At 47.2% G+C, this 16,235-nt stretch overlaps 1 protein-coding gene across 6 annotated transcripts; it reads right to left on the bottom strand.

Annotated features, from left to right (window-relative positions):
- Nucleotides 1–532: 532 nt before the first annotated feature.
- Nucleotides 533–16,059, bottom strand: arid1aa (AT rich interactive domain 1Aa (SWI-like)). Of its 6 annotated transcripts, none has more exons than XM_034553074.1 (20): nt 14,806–16,059; nt 12,051–12,269; nt 11,327–11,932; nt 11,102–11,197; nt 10,106–10,346; nt 9,454–9,543; nt 9,182–9,352; nt 8,285–8,615; nt 8,022–8,167; nt 7,851–7,936; nt 7,524–7,733; nt 7,223–7,427; nt 6,910–7,063; nt 6,594–6,763; nt 6,303–6,489; nt 5,698–5,823; nt 5,102–5,201; nt 4,016–4,889; nt 3,758–3,888; nt 533–3,657 (listed from the first exon to the last, which is right to left on the bottom strand). In XM_034553074.1, exons 1-20 carry the CDS (start codon nt 15,718–15,720, stop codon nt 1,801–1,803), a joined length of 6,915 nt encoding a protein of 2,304 aa, XP_034408965.1. In that variant the 5' UTR covers nt 15,721–16,059; the 3' UTR covers nt 533–1,800. The 6 variants fall into 6 exon arrangements, with proteins under 6 accessions (XP_034408965.1, XP_034408967.1, XP_034408968.1 ...); XM_034553076.1 differs by having other exon boundaries at nt 6,594–6,760; XM_034553077.1 differs by having other exon boundaries at nt 6,594–6,757.
- Between the last annotated feature and the right edge of the window lie 176 nt (nt 16,060–16,235).

Genomic DNA, 16,235 nt, shown 5'->3' with positions numbered 1-16,235 from the left:
GTTTTAATCTCTCAAATTTGATTGGATTGAAGGTGGATTTTTCACACATACCCTCCTAAAATGTGGATTCAAAAGAGAGACCGTTTTGTCTGTGTTTCTTTGAGATCTGATCATTAAAATGTACATCAGGTGTTTTTTTTACCCCATTGTTTCTGTCTGGACCCCCGATGACGGTATATGCTGAAATGTTGGCTTTAATAGATCATAATGCTTTTGTAATATGAACTAAATGCATAATAAATGAAGAGGAGAACATGGGAGAAAGCCTGCATGGTCATCCTTGAGGCTTTATGTTATGTAGCCTGTAAACATCATTTTACTGAAATGTAGAAACGGTAATAAACGCAGCTAATGGTCACAGTTGAGTCCACTAAGTAAGATCATGTTTCCATACAAGTTTTCTTAGCACTGAAGTGAAGAAGCATGCATTTCAGACAATTATTTTTGACCCAATTTTGTGTCAAGATTCATTTGACTTGTTCGTCCAGAAGAGGTCACTGTTTCAGAAGAACAAAACCATCAAACAGCTTACGAAGATTTAATGTACATTTATTCTTACCACGTGGAACATATAGTATAAAGATTTCATACTGAATAAATGATATTCATTGAGCCAAAAAACGGAAAAGGGAGGAATTTACATGTTGTCTTAGCTACATAGTCTGAAATACAAATATGCAGAATCCATGACTGAAGAAAAATTGTCAAATGTGTACTTCATCTAGTTTATTTTTGTTGTACCAGGAGATAAAAGTTTTAAGCCGTGTCTGTCGTACTACGGAGCTGTGGAGACCAGAGGTGTGGGTCTAATCAGTGGGGACCAAACTCACGTCAGCCTCAATCCCTCACCAATAACAAGTGTGAGAATAGTGACACAGACAGAGACAGACACAGAGAAAGGAAGTGTAATGTACAACATTATATATACACCACAGCAAAGCTGTATTTGAAGTTGAAAACCAGTCCTAAGAGGTGATTTCTTTTCATAAGGGTATTCATACAATCAAGGGATAAGAGGAGGTAAGGGTGTTGTAGGTTCTTGATACTTTGGGGAAGAAAGCCATTTTCTGTTGAACACCAAACTAAAATGACCTCAAAACTCGAAGAGCTGCATCTTCTGCTTCTGTGTGAAACGTGTGTTACAGAATGCTTACACTCAAGAGCAGTACGGTACAGAAAATGTCCTACAATCTACTGCACACTGCACAGGCCTCCCCGGTGAAGGTGTCTATTGACAGCACTTAGTCTACTGTCGGGCTGACGGGTGAAAATCCAACTACAGCAACTATAACCAGTAGGCCACTTGTCAGTCTGCTTCACCTCTGAACTTCAACCAGTTACAGACTCATTGTGCCCTCGAGGGGAGAGCTAGGGCACACTGTGTCTCCCAAACTCACTGTAAACGAGACAGCAACTTTGGTTACAGTTTTTGTTTTTCAGCTATTTATTTATTTATTCATTTATTTATCTTTATTAAAAAGTACTTTTTCCCCCAAGTGCAGAACAGTCTCCCAAACGTGGCGCTCTCTACTCTGTGTCATCCAGTTGGCATTCATGTTACAAGTAGTGTCACTATGCGGGCATCTCTCTGGTTTGTAATCCACCACAGCTCTGTGATTACCCTCCTCGAGCAAGGACGGCCTGGGGAGGGCTCAGAGAATGGAGTCAGATGGATTTTCATAAATTAAAGACAGTCACTTGAACTTTTCTTGCCCTGTTACACACAAGCCAGGTTTCCAGGGAAGAGGGGAATGGGGATAAAACCCCCCCAAAATGTGGAGCCACGGCTCCCTACAGCTGTCATGACTGGCCAATCAAAAAAAGTACATCACAGATAACATGAGAAACCAGCGAGTTCATTAGAGGAGACACTGAAAGGTCAAGGAGTCGGGACTCTTGTAGTGTGAACTCCGAGTGGTTGTCCTCCACCTTGGCTAAGGCATGCAGAGCCCGGGCAGCTCGCCGCATCATGTCTGGGCTTGTGGGCTCGAAGTGCATCCCCTGTAGGTGTAGTAGAGAGCTCTGGCTCTGCTGAAGCTGTGTGGCAGCAAGACTATCCTCCAAGAAGCCCAGCAAGTTGCCCACACTTCCTTTCTGGACAGCGATTGCTCGGGCTGCCACATTATCACCCTGGGCCAGGTTGGCCAGCAGGACCACCGCCATCTCCCTGCAGACCGCAACCTTCCTGTCTCCAATCAGCCGCACCAGGTTCCCGTATAGCTTCTCCAACCGACTGAATGGAGGAGTGGCCAAGATGAGGTCCACATTGTTGTCTTGGATGCTTAGTTTGCTTAGTGTCTCCAGGACCAGTCTCTGAGGTGACAAAGCACTGTGGGGGCCTACGGTGGGGAAGGGGTCCTGGGCCTCTGCTGATGGGCAGACAGCCCAGTGGAGAAGACCATCCAAAAGAGGCAGGCAGATGCTCTCGGGGTAGATGGAGAGGTCCAATTGGCCCGAGATGTTCGCCAAAGTAACCAGTGTGTTCTCCCTCAGGAGCTCCAAGCAGTCCCACCACCATTCATCCATTTGGCCCATTCCCTCTTCTGAATCCTCATCTTTCTCGTAGGTGAGTGGCGCTTGTTTGCGCTCAGGGTGCCTGTGGTGGAGCAGGATCAGGCGTCCCAGCAGCAGCAGCAGCCCTGGATGTTTGGACATCTCGTGGTCATTGCCTGGCACAAAGGAGAGGCTACGGACAATATTGGAGATACAAACACAGCGGCGGGCTAAAGAATCCTGCCAGTTAGCCAGTGCAATGAGCGGCCCTTCGTCTTTGCTGTGAGGCTCATCCTCCAGGATGACGCCAGTCTGCTGTGCCCGCTGGGTAAAAAGACTGTCGGGGGAAGGAATGGGTCTGTTACTCTCCTGGTGGCCGTCATCAACTTGATCAACCGTCTTCGTCTCGGAATCCGTTTTCCTCTCCTCCTCACTGCTGAGGGAGGCGCTGGCCTTCTCTGAGGGAGATGTCTCTTCTTCATCTTGATTCTTCTTTTTCTCTCCCTCAGTTGGCAAACCATTTTCCAGAAACACTTCTTCTGGGACTCGCCGCTTTAGCAGACTTGCGGGCACACATATCCGTTCTCGGGGTTCCACGAAGTCTTTGCGTGGTTCAAAGTGGGTCTGGATGTGGTCTGTTGAGTCTCCCCCTCCAGCGCTCCAATGAAGTAACCCGCTGTCGAACTCTTGCATTTTGCCATGATTATTGGACTGGCCATTCGTAAATGGGTCTTTCTTTCGTATCACTTTGAGGGGGAACTTGTCAAACTTGCTGGCCTGTTTGGGTCTCTTGTGGGCAGATAAGGATTGCAATGAGCCCGTCTGCTCAGAGGAAGAACCCTTGCTCTTCCTCTCCTCATCTTCCGTCTTCTCATCTTGACCCCGAGACTTTGAGCACTGCGCTTGCTCTTCCTCCTCTTTTATACGAGCTGGCCCCTCCGTTTCTTGTTCCTCCTCTTCTTCGTCGTCATCTCCTTCCTCTTGTTCCATGTCTTCGGCCCGCAGTTTCTCTTCCTCCGTGCTGTCCAAGTCTCGTTTCAAGGCATCGGGATCCAGCAGTGTCCTCTGGCCAGGGTCTCCCACCTCATACTCCCGCAGAATGCCAAAGATTTCAATGAGGCAGCGTCTGAAATACTCAACCACCAACTCCAGTAGGCCAGGCAACTGAACAAAGAGCACAGATATTTTAAAAAGTATTAGACATAATCATTACATATAGTGTATTGTTATAAGCAAGCATTAAGTGGTCAATGTAAAGTCTCACCGTGTTGAGCTCAAAGGTGGAAATACTGTTGTCATCATACAGGAGGATATTGATGGTATCTAAGGCCCACGTACTCTCAGCCAATAAACCCGACTTTAATGACATCATGACTCTCCAGGCCTCCGGGGTTCCTAAGAAATCACGAGAAAAAACAGAAAGGATACCCTATTAGCAACAACTTAAGACAATATAGCTGGACGAAGCAGCGTTAGGCAGAATATAACAAAAAGGTTCTACATCTATAATCTATTGTCATACCGATCTCTTTCACGGTGAGTTTCCGGCGTGGTTTCAGGACAGGATGGGACGCTTCTATCGAGCCTGGGGGAAAAGGCATGTCTCGCCTTATTAGAGGCGACTGCATCGGAGAGGGCACTATGTGAGAGGCAGGAACTGGAGGGCCGGCCTTCTGCATCTTCATTACTCCGTGCATATAGGGAGATTTGTTAGGTGATGTTCTGCTATCCATGGGGCGGGGCATGGAGGCCGGGCTGGGCACCTGTGGAATGTGGTTCTGCACACCCTGAAGGGACTGGTAGGTGGACTGTACTGCACGAGGCATAGGTTGCCCAGGCCCAGCTGGACCATAAGGAGGCTGCCGCGGGCCCATCTGACCCCCCCACTGACCATCGTGATTCATGCGCTGTTCTGACGACATCATCTCCTCTGAGCGGTTCATGCCCGGGTAACCAGGTCCTTGGGGTGGGCCCCCGGGGCCACCCGGCCGGTTAGGGTAGTTCTGATAGTTCATGTCTCGCGGCCCCTGCCACATACCTCCCTGAGGACCCTCGGGGCCTGACTGCATCATCTGAGGGGGCATGTTGGGCTGAGCGTTGGGCCCCGTCGGTACCGGCATACGTTCACGACCGAAAGGAAAAGGAAACTGATTGCCTGGGCCAGGTGGACGGCGATCAGAGCCAGGGAAGGGCCCACTGCCGCTGTACTGATTGTATGGCTCCTGCTGTCCTGAAGAGGGTGCCGGGGCACCTCCTTGTTGCTGCTGCTGCTGTTGTTGTTGCTGCTGCGGTGGTGGTGGTGGTGGTGGTGGTTGTCCACCATGGAAGGGCCCACTGTACTCAGTCTCATGACGTTTTGATGGAGGATAACCTCCTTCCACAGGACGCTTGTAACTCTACACATCAAAAAGGGACAGATAATAATTTAACACCATTTTTAGTACCACTGTAAGAATGAACACACAGCTTTATAGCAGTGTCCTGCTTCAAACAAACCAAACCAAATCTAATAAATGACAGGAGCTCAGTCACAGAGGAACAGATGAACAAAATGAAAACAGTGCATTGAGCATAGTGAGAGTTATTGTCGTGAAGGAGAATCGTTGACCTGTTGTTGTTGTTGTGGGTACATTCCAGGCTGCTGATTTGGATAGGAGCCTGTAGGGGGCGTTCCCTGTCCAGAATACTGATTACCATAGGAATCATGCCTGCAAACATTAACCATGTTAGTTTGAACATTAACACTTTATGCATCTCAAACTCCCCGGATTAAGTCATGGCCATACACACAGTCAACATTATGACTATTATAGTGATGAATTTGTGACTGAAAGACATCAAGGGCTTCTTTTTGTTTACAGCTTCACGTTCAACACACTTGATTCTACTAAATTAACTAAATAAAAACATTTGTACATTTCAACTGTGCTTACATCACCACACCCACATACAATAAGCCCAAACCAAAAGGCTGTGAAGACAGAGATATGGAGTAAATATTTTACCCATTAAGGAAATATGTAGTGTTGTATTGTAATGTTAAATATTACTGTTATTTTGTCGAGATAATAAATATTGAAATGTTAATTGCTACTTCATTGTACAATAAGAGAACAGAACTAAAAAAAATAGGTGTTATATCAAGAATGAACAGTTTCCATTTGAGTAGCTTCACGCTTGGCAATGAGTGCAATGTGAACTGACCGTGGCTGCTGTGTCGGGAAGCGATTTGGCGAATACATCCCAGCGTCGGCGTTGGCAGGTATCATCGGGTTTGGCTGAGGGGCACCGGCTCCCATGTTGCCCTCTGGGCCCACTCCTTGCTCCGATCTAATAAAACAAAAAGACACTTTCATATTTTGTTGCAAACAGACAGACACATTATGCTTGAGCTCATTTTTTTAAATCACATATGAGAATGAGGAAAGGTTAACATGAATACTTTTGTTGCATTTAAATATCAGCAACTCAACAAAAAGCAAGCATCATAAACAATATACAGTGGACTTGCAGAGTGGACCTTACAGACTTGCATGTCTGCAAAGTGACATGTTCCACAGTTCACTGAATTTAAAGATGTAATTTGGTTTTGCTATCCATTTTGTACCGTAACAATGTAAATCCCTGGCAGTACAATGTCCAAAAACGCCAGCAGATCCAATGACCATGCATTTCAATTTCAGTCAAATAATATGAAGAAATTCAGCTTTACAGATACTTTTCTTGACTAATCATAAAAATAGCTACTGGTTATAATAAACTGTGTTCAATGAACTTGAAAATGCTTTCTTCTATTGAATGATTATTACCTCCTTTCGTAGCCTGGGACATAGGGAAACTGCTGTCTAGGCCCCATTGGCATCGTGCCCATGGGCCCAGGCGGTCCTCTGTTGAATGGAGGCTGCTGCTGTGGCGGCTGCTGCTGCTGTGGTGGTGGTTGCTGCTCACCCGCCCCGCTGTTAGGGCCTTGGTTAGCAGGTAGAAAGTGCTCCCCGACTGGAAATGCATTCAGAATTAAAGTCCATTATGAGACGATAATTAAGGAAGTACTTTCTAGGATAACATATTCCATTTAGCTCTTGTCCATTCAGTGTGCCCACCTTTCCGCATGTTACCAAAGGGATCCTTGTTGGGTTCGTAGGTGCCCATGCGCCCTTGCATGTCTGGCGTGTTCATGCCTGGCTGGTAGGCCGAGTTAGGCGTCATGTTCTTCCGAGGGAACGCAGGGTCACTTCCTTCAGAGAAGGGGTCCTGCAGGTTAACGCTGCTCCTAGAGGGAAGCAGAGGCGAGGGGGAGGGGGAATTACGAGATAAAAAAGGGAGAGACAGAGGGAAAGGAAGAACAAAATTAGTTTATCAAATCAAAATGTCTTCTCCAATCAAATGGTAAAACCAGAGGCGTTTAATAACAGTCACCTGGACCCGGGTGGCATGGGGGGCATCTGGGTATGAGGAGTGGAGGCTGGGGTGGGAGGTTTTAGGTCCCCCCCCTCGGCCATGGAGCTGCTGGTGGACTGGGGTGTCTGAGGACCCTGCAGAGAGCCTGACCCGGCTGTGGAGCAGAGGGACGCTTCAGTTTGAAATAAGAGGAGCAGACAGACAAGGTACGTCACTTTAATGACTCGGCAAGTTACTCATGTTTGTGGATTTTAAAGTGCATGGATGTGGGTAACTGAATTGGTACTAAACTTAAAAACGTGTTGAAAGATTACACGAGTAGCGCTCTAACCTGGAGAGGGCGGCTGGACCTTGGCAGCTTGGTTCTTTTTGTTGTCCGTAAAAATCTCAGGAGGAGGGTCCTCACCGCGCTCAATTTTGCACTCAAAGGCGTAGAGACACTGGATGTACTGTTTCTTCAAAGAACTGGCAGCACTGCTGGATGTACCCACATTCAGGGAAGTGGCCAGATCACGCCATTTCTTATTTTTACTCACCTGGGAGACGAGCAAAGACGTCATTTTTAGAATACAGATTACAAAAAGGGGAATTTGGACATCATTGATGTTTATACGTTATATTATGACACTAACCTGCGCCATGCTTCCGATCTCTTTGACTGACATATAGAGCCGGAAAAGATCGAGGGGTTTGCGCCCTACAGCGGGCAGGTTGGTCAAGCCCAAAGCTTTCTCTTCAATAAAGGACAAATATCGGTCCACCCACATCTTCCTTTCCGGCTCTGGTCCCAACTCATACAAACGTGTTATCTTTTCATTGGTTGTGGTGGAAGAGTTGGACTTCTGTATTATGCAAGATTACACAAAAATGTGTTAACTGGAGTGCAACTTCAAAAGTGTTCAGACTTTCAAAGATTTAATAAAAAATACTGTCATTACAACATGTAGTAGACAGGTTACCTTCGATTTGGGCTCTGGCTTCGGCGTTCCACTCCCATCTACTTTGTTACTCATCTTATTGTTCACCTCTGGACTGGGGGCCATACCTAGACACAATGATAAGGATTGGAATTAGCTGTAAAATGACCCCATTAAAAAAAGAGGATGTGTGGTTATCTCTGTAAAACTTACCACTTGAGTTATTGGCCATGTTTGGACCCATAGGATAAGGTGATCCACCTTGAGCGTTCATCATTCCAGGCATGTTGTTCATGGGGGGGCCATAGGGTGGGCCGGCGCCCATCATGCCTGGAGACATGTTGGGGAAACCAGGCATCCTGGACGGAGGAGAGACGAAATGAGCATTTATTATTCATAAAAGACAAAGTATGGTCCACGTATCTCATTTTCAAGCATATGTGAAAAGTCAATCAGTAGGCACATCATAAACCAACCTGTGCATGGAGTTGGCAGCAGGGTGCTGCATGACAATGGGGTCCTGGGGCTTTCTGTTCATGCCCGGAGGAGGACCCATTCCTGAACCTAACTGGGGTGGCATGGTACCCATGTTCGGAGTCATGTTCGGAGCCATGTTGGGGCCCATATTTGGACCCATATTGGGGCCATAGGGGCGTGCTCCCATTTGATTAGGAGGCATCCTTCCTGGGGGAATGCCAGCATATGGTGGTCCCCCACCCTGTCCTCCCATGGAGTTTATTGGGCCTATGCCGGGCCCAGTGTAGTTTGCGTTGGGCATGTTGCCATAGCCAGGTTGCCGGGGATAACCTAAGGATGACATTATAGCAGAACATATTCAGGTAAAGTAATCACTTGGCTTTAACTGGATAGGGGTCTAATAAAAAACACTGCAACACATTGTGTTTAACAATAAAATGTAATTATTATAGCTGGCGTCCTGTCCTTGAGTGCTGTGTGAGGCAGATTTTTTCCCTACAGTGTGCTAGCAGAAAGAGCTATGCACCCTGAGCAACAAGCCTTCGTCACAGTCTCAGCTCTACTGACAGGAGGCTCTGCTATGTCAGCTGACTCTCTGCTTCACAGCTATAAATAGCTACAGAGTCAGAGGGAGGGACCAACGGTAGCATGGTATTCCTGTGAGGCAGGGGAGATATATTCCATAGGTTTGTCTCATGGGACATGCACATGCGCAAACTTCACAAATGGATTGTAAATTAAGTGAAACATCTTTAGAAACCAAAACCTGAGTCTTAAACATTGAGCCTATGGAAGCCATTTCAGAATTTATCTTTTCAAAAACATCAGAACAGAATTTCCAAACTTAATAAATCTCTCAAGTAAAACCATGACAAAGACAATGAGAAAGTACACACCTTGGGGGCCATATTGTCCTCCCTGTTGTCCATAGCCACCCATTGAGTTGTTCTGCTGATACGGACCCATCGCAGGATGCATCTGTCCCCCCGAGGACTGGCGCGGCGATAGTGCTGAGGCTGACTGGGGGGAGCCATATGGGGGCATCTGTGGGTTTCTCTGCATGAACCCTGAAAGAAAAAGATAGACAAAGTGGTCAGACTCAGAAGCTATGGCAAACACGCTTGACACGTTAATATAATGAACACTTTGCATTTTTCCTGCATCATACCTCTGTCCTGGGCCATAGGAGACTGACTCATTGCCGGGTGTAGACTCCCATCTGACTGCACACTTGATGGCCTCGGAGGCATCTGGGTCACTAAACAATAATATTCAGGTTAAGTTAGTGAGGGCTCAAAAAAGGATACAATATAAGTAATGAGTTTCTCGTCACTGAGGCTATAAAAACAGGGCAGCTAACGCAAATATGGTCTTTATAAGTATTCGGCACAGTCTTCTGGTAAAACCTTTGTCCAACAAGTCCATGTTGTCAACCCATTCTCAAAGCTGTGTTTAACATTTTAACCCTGCCGGACTTGTTGGCTCAGCCTTTACAAATGCATGTTTTGTGAATGAGCACTGTCCAGCCAACATAACTTAAAGCACATTTCAGTGTAGATGAGACCCTGAGACAATAGAAGAAACCAAAAATAAAAGTTGATTCGCACAGATACTTAGGGTGCAATTAGAAAACTGTTAAATAATAATCAATTATGATAATAATGGTTTTGTTCTTGTTAGTGTTCTTTAAAAATTATGGAGACAAAATGTTCTCATGCAAGGCAAAAATCGACACAAAATAGTCATCATGACCTACAACGAAACAAACAAGTTTCAGACATTGGTAGTAATCAATTGTCTCATTTCAGTGTGTGACGGACCTGGCATGTTGGCGGGCGACAGTGGTCCCGTGCGGGGTGTGCTGGCGCCGGCAGGAGAGCCAGCTGGTGACGGCGAGGGCCCTCGGATGCCTGGCAGGTGGGGAGACGTGTGGGGAGAGAAGGGTGACTGAGCCTGGTTACTCTGCTCCCCCTGGCTGCTCGACACACCTGACGTGCTCACACCAGGACTCAGGGCGCCCTCTGTGCCCGTGGGCAGGTCATCAATGGAGCCTGACAGGTCCTGAAATGACATAAAGGTAGAGCAGAAAGTGAGTCAGCAAACGTGGTCTAATAAAAACATAGTACAAGTTTACAAATTCAGAAGATTCAGTATTTTGAAACAGACTATATTGTATACAATTATGCATCACTTTTTAGTACTGTAATGTGTATTTTACACGCTGGCTGTAGTATTAGCGAGTTGCAATTTATTTTCTATCGTTTAGATAAGAGTGACACACAAACACAATTACCCCCCCCACACACACACACACACACACACACACACACACGCACACACACAGAGAGGCCATAGTCCATATTTATCGTTTTCAAAGAAAATGAGTGCAGTAGTGCCAAGGGTTGTCATGGTTATGAGGGATTGTAGGGTGCAAACTGAGTCAGCAAGTTGCAGTAGCCCTGCCATGTAATTTCAATACACAAACAAACTATTTTTAAATCTACTTATTCAGATAGCACCTTTTCCAAATAGCCATCTCTCAACAACCACTAATGTGCTGCAGCACGTGAAGTCTGAACTCATCAAGGGACAGAAAGCGAGCCACAACCAAACATTGATACCAGGCATTTACTGGGGTATTGTGAATGTAATGAGCCTCATATTGTCCTGTTTGATAAGTAGTCAAATTAATATGTTGTGACTACAAATACTACGATAAATAAGAAACTAGCTCTCTTACATGAGGGTAAAAAGATAAAAAACAGTGTCAAAAGGATTTTTTTTTTGTTCCAGCAGTATTATAACAAGCAACTGACCGGAAGGCTGGAGGGGCGGCCTTGACTGTCCTCTGGGCCAGACTTAGGCTGAGTGGATGGAGGGGCGTTTGACTGAAATGAGTCCTGGGATACCTCCTAAAAGACATCAGAACATATGCCTAAATATACTGCCGGAGTCAGACACAACACACACACACACACACACACACACACACAGAAAGATGACTAAGTTTGTTGAACATGATCCTAGACTGAGGGAAGTACCTGCTGTTGTGGAGGAGGAAAGCGCTGATAAGGTGACTGTTGTGCTTGCTGCTGCTGCTGCTGCTGCTGAGAGTATGCTGCAGGCTGGCCTTGTGGGTGTTGGCTGTGTCCCGGTGGCTGCTGTGGAGGCTGAGACTGTGTCTGCTGTTGCTGTGGGGGGGGCTGCTGAGGCCCCTGTGTGGATCCTGGGTAGTTGGACTGGACCTGTGATCCGGGGGGTTCCTGGGAACTTGGCTGCTGCGGAGCCTGACTGGGAGGACCCTGCTGCTGGGCGTAGAGAGACTGGCCAGATTGCGGGGCTGGGGCTTGGGAGTAAGGGGGCTGAGACTGTGGCGACCCTTGGGATGGGCCTGGCAGTGGCCCCTGAGACTGCGGGGGCATATGGGGCTGCTGATAGGGTTGTCCTCCCTGGGTGTGCGGAGCAGAAGTCGGCGGAGGGTGTGTTTGCCCTGGGTACGGTGTCTGGCCCCCCGGTTGTCCTGGTGGGGGCTGGGAGTAGGGAGTTTGCTGCTGGCTTGGGTGGGGAGTCTGGCCAGGCTGGCTGTAATATGGTGCCTGGCCCTGAGATACATAGCCTCCTGGTCCCTGCTGTCCATAAGATCCCATCTACACAGAACACACAAAAACGACAAAGTCTTCATACCAACCAAAAAAAAACACAGATACTGATGAAAATGAAGACACTCTGGGCTTATTTCTAAATAAGATAAACCATGTGAAATACCTGTGGACCATACGGCATGCTACTCATGCCGCCAGGGGACCGTCCTTGCATTCCCACTGGGAATCGCTGAGGACCCGCAGGGCCATAACCCTGGCCAGGGTAACCGGGCCCCTGTTGTGGAGCCGTGGGAGGCCCCTGCTGCGACTGCTGACTGTATGGACTGCCTGCTCCGTATGGTTGACCTCTCATTTTTCCCATTGGGTCCATAGGACCAGGTGGCTGGACATGGTAAGAACACGAGAAAATACAGTAAGTCAACAACCAGAAAGCATAGAAGAAATCTAAATAGCAAGTGATACAACTGACACACAGCCTCCCTCTCTATTAGGCCATTACAGTGTGTCCATGAAATACTTGGCTGCCGTGTGCAACTTTTTCAATCCCAAAAAGTGTAATAACAAACTTCAATGAATGAGGAAATTGTGCGGTTTTTTTCACCTTATTTCCCACGGTCATTACCCTGGTTTATTTTTACCTGACTTTGCCATAGTTTCAGAAGTCAACAGAGCTATATATATATATATATATATATATATACACATACACATACACATACACATACACATACACACACACACTTTTGAATGGAGGGCAGGCTGCCCAATCTTAAACATATCCCAGCTGTGCTCCTGTTTTGAACCTGGTCCAAGTAGGTTTTTCCCCCCCAAGAGAAGGCAGTTTGGCTCTGAATGAATGACACCAGAATTGAACGAAGTACTTTCCCAACAGCAGGAGAGTGAAAAATGCACAAGAGCAAACTCGTGTTTATAAGCCAACCGTTAGTATAAACCTCCTTTCACAGGACAAAAAACGAGGAGCTACTAAATCGTCAATGCCGTCCGCTTGGTGTTGTACTAGCGCCTTACATTTAGGATCCAATTATTCCCTCGCCGCCACCAAAAATATTTGGCACTGAAATGGGGAATTTTAACATAATTCAAACAGGAGAGGGTCTACTTGAAAACTGAAAGTATCCCATTATATCAAGTGAATTCCCACTTGTGCACTTTGCTGTGAGGAGCGTCCTCGGCTCAACAAAAGCCCTTTACAAATAATATGCAAAATGCCGTACCTGACATTTAGCAGATCCAAGATAATGCAGTAAAATAAATAAGAGCAGCACATGGCTAATCTGCATAAGACAGAGAGGAAACTCCCTTGGCCAGTGAGAGATGTGGTCTGCCTTCTGATTGGCTTGGGGGGAGGATTGGGGGGAATTCTTTGCAGTCAGTCAAACTTGTGTGGCATGCTAGACACCACAGCAGCCCACACACACACACACACACACACACACACATCACAGACACAGACTTTTGCTACTGTGGAGCAATGTATAATATGAAACAAAGAGGTCCAACAGTCACTTGTGAATTTCAAAGAAAACAAATAAAGTGGTGTGTAACGAAAACACAAGAAAACCATAGACAGAGGCTGAGAGTAACAGAACCACAGATGCCTTAAGTCACTATGTTGTAATCATTTAATAACTGGAGTAATGCTGGTGTATGGACCATTTGGATTTAATACAAATAACATATACTGCTTCTCATTTATAACGATGCAGAGTCAAGTTGATGTGCGTTTACACATTAACCATCAACCATGCTGCATGCACGTGAGAACTAACACGCTAATTAGGGTTTACTTCTCATATGAGGAAATACTTGGGAAAAGATCAAATTAAAAACAAAAACAAAATATGATCCACGACCCAGTTGCTCCCACACTACACTGTTGACTAAGACTGGATAAGAGAAAAGCCGTGAAACAGAAATACCTCTGGTGACCCTGTGGCGAATTAATACGAAGTGTTCTTATCAGCAACTGTTGCCTCGAATCACATGTAATTAGAAATGGCCATGAGCAGCGGATGAGCAGCCAATCAGATTTCAGCTAGCATGTCAACCAAAGACCAACTATCTCCTGGCTTTGACAGCCGGATTTTACCTCCACAATTCAAATCCCAGTGCAAACTGCAATCACTCAGTCGTATGGCTGAGCTGGCTGTTCACAGGCGACGTGCACACGGAGCCCGGCGGCTTCTCCGCACGGGGGGAAAACTCATTTAGCGTTAATTCACATGTCATCAAAGTGAAATCGTGTACACCCTTCCTTGACGTGACCGTTTTTTGGGGTGATTTAAACTGGATCCACGCGAGCGGTTTACCTCCCCGCGAGTGGCTGATTCGACATGCAACACATTCCTAATGTCGGAGCCACAAAGTGGTCGCTTCTCTGGAAGGAACACGATATAATCCCGACTGTGAGCGACTATCACAAACTAATGGGTGTTTGTGAACAAGTTTCCCCGACACATACTCGTACAGTATAAGCACATTAATGAGACAGAAACGGTGTTAAATTAAAAGATAACACGCAGAGAAGCCATCCTAGAAGGGGGAGAAAAAAAAACCCGAGCCGTTGGTCTTCGGTGAGTATTTTTTTTCGCCCCTTTTTCAAAGTCGAGGCCTTCTTGGCTCCCTGAACGTCCCCACATCGATTCAACAACTTATATCTCCTTCAAGCACGACTCGCGGGTCGTTACATACACGTATCGCTGTGTTTAAAACGATCATTATTTAACGGTCTAGTGTAATGGGAGAGAGAAAAAAAACACACACACGAGAGGCAGCCATTTTAGAGTCTTTGCGAACTAGTAGCAGACAATGGCTGGCCTGCTACGTTGTGAGCTAGGAAAGGAGGGAAGGAGACGTGCTAGAGCCCACTTCGTGTGCCTTTCGTAATGTTACTTTACCTGGTTTCTAACTAGCGGCTGCCCGGCACTTCCCGGACTCAAAGGCGACGGGTGATGGCTTCTTTGTTGCCAGCCCGGGTTGCTCCCCCCGTACAGCCCGCTGCTGCCCATGTCTGCTGGTCCCTTACTCGCGCCGTCCTGGCTGCTGTAGTCATTAGACGGGTAGTTCGGATATCCACGCGTCGAGCTAGGGGAGGTCAGGAGCTTATTGAGTGTCGGCGTGGATGTAGGCTGAGGGTTCCCAATGTTATATCTCTGGTTACTGTAAGAGCCGGCCATCGCCGCGGGTCCTCCCGCTGGTGGCGGCGGCTGCTGCTTCACGTTAGCTGGCTGCCCCCCAGCTGTCGGCGCCTGGCTGCTGCGAGGAGAGTTCACGGCGTATGCTTGGCCGGGGTAGGGCGTCCTGTTCGGGAACGGGTTGTAGCTGTTAAACTGGTGGTTTGAAAAGCCATGCTCGTGGGAATTGGGTTGATACGGGTCCATCATATTGCTCGACTGCACGACCGGACCAGCAACTGCCATGCCAGGGCTTTGTTGTCCGCCATGTTGATGAAAAGGGGCCCGACTGTAGTGCTGACTGTATCCGTAGGAAGAGGGAGGAAACGCGGTGCCGTGGTGATGCACCAAACCGGGATGGTTATTCCCCTCCGGTCCGACGGAGTCATTCTGGTTATTATTGTTAGCCCTGGGCGGGTTCCCATTCCCGTTCTTCATCTCAGGTTCCCCTCCTCCCCCTGCATTTCCACCGTCGGCCCCGTCCTGCAGATCCCCCCGGCCCGGCGATCCGCTGTCCAAGCCCGGCTGCTTTTTGTCTGACTGCTTGTCCCCCGGTACCGACTCCTCCTTGGGGTCTCGATCGGGTTTTTTGAGTTCGGAAGGCGGGCTAGTGTTAAGAGTGGCGACCTGAGCGGCCATGATATACCCCCCCCCACCCCACCACCTCACCACCTCTATCTCCCTCTCTCGGCGAGTCAGTCACAATCAAAAGCTAGCATTGAATATAAATAATTGTTTATAACCATGTATCCTTGTGCCGATTCATTCCCACCCCTTATACCGGACCGAATCCGGCTGCCATCCCGGTTCCGGTTCCGTAAATGGGTAAGAAATATGATGGACGCTCCATACAATGCGTAAAAAAGCGACAGAAATTGTTGTGGGAGTTGTGTTACTGAGTCCGGGTAGAAGCAGGGAGCAAACCCAACCAACACGAGGCTCCGCTACATACAGCCATTTTACTGAGCCACACGGAGGGCTGCAAAACACGAGCTGCATCCGCTGCGATGCGGACTGGACTGTTTTTCTTCTTACAACCACATTGTCTTTATCCCTCATAGGTGGCATATTTTTTTCTCCACATGAAGACAGTCATGTTCTCACAACTGACTCGTGTTATGTTACCAACACACACAACAAACGATATAACTATA

The sequence above is a fragment of the Cyclopterus lumpus genome, chromosome 16, assembly GCF_009769545.1.
Source record: "Cyclopterus lumpus isolate fCycLum1 chromosome 16, fCycLum1.pri, whole genome shotgun sequence".
Classification (NCBI taxonomy): domain Eukaryota; kingdom Metazoa; phylum Chordata; class Actinopteri; order Perciformes; family Cyclopteridae; genus Cyclopterus; species Cyclopterus lumpus.
This window is presented reverse-complemented; position numbering and strand designations above follow the sequence as displayed.

Coding starts and splice junctions, on each gene's coding strand:
- arid1aa (XM_034553074.1), bottom strand. CDS start 15,720: ATGGCCGCTCAGGTCGCCACTCTTAACACTAGCCCGCCTTCCGAACTC. Junction 9,353..9,453: donor TCCTATGGCCCAGGACAGAG/GTATGATGCAGG, acceptor TTTTTCTTTCAG/GGTTCATGCAGAGAAACCCA. Junction 8,616..9,181: donor AGGACAATATGGCCCCCAAG/GTGTGTACTTTC, acceptor TGTCATCCTTAG/GTTATCCCCGGCAACCTGGC.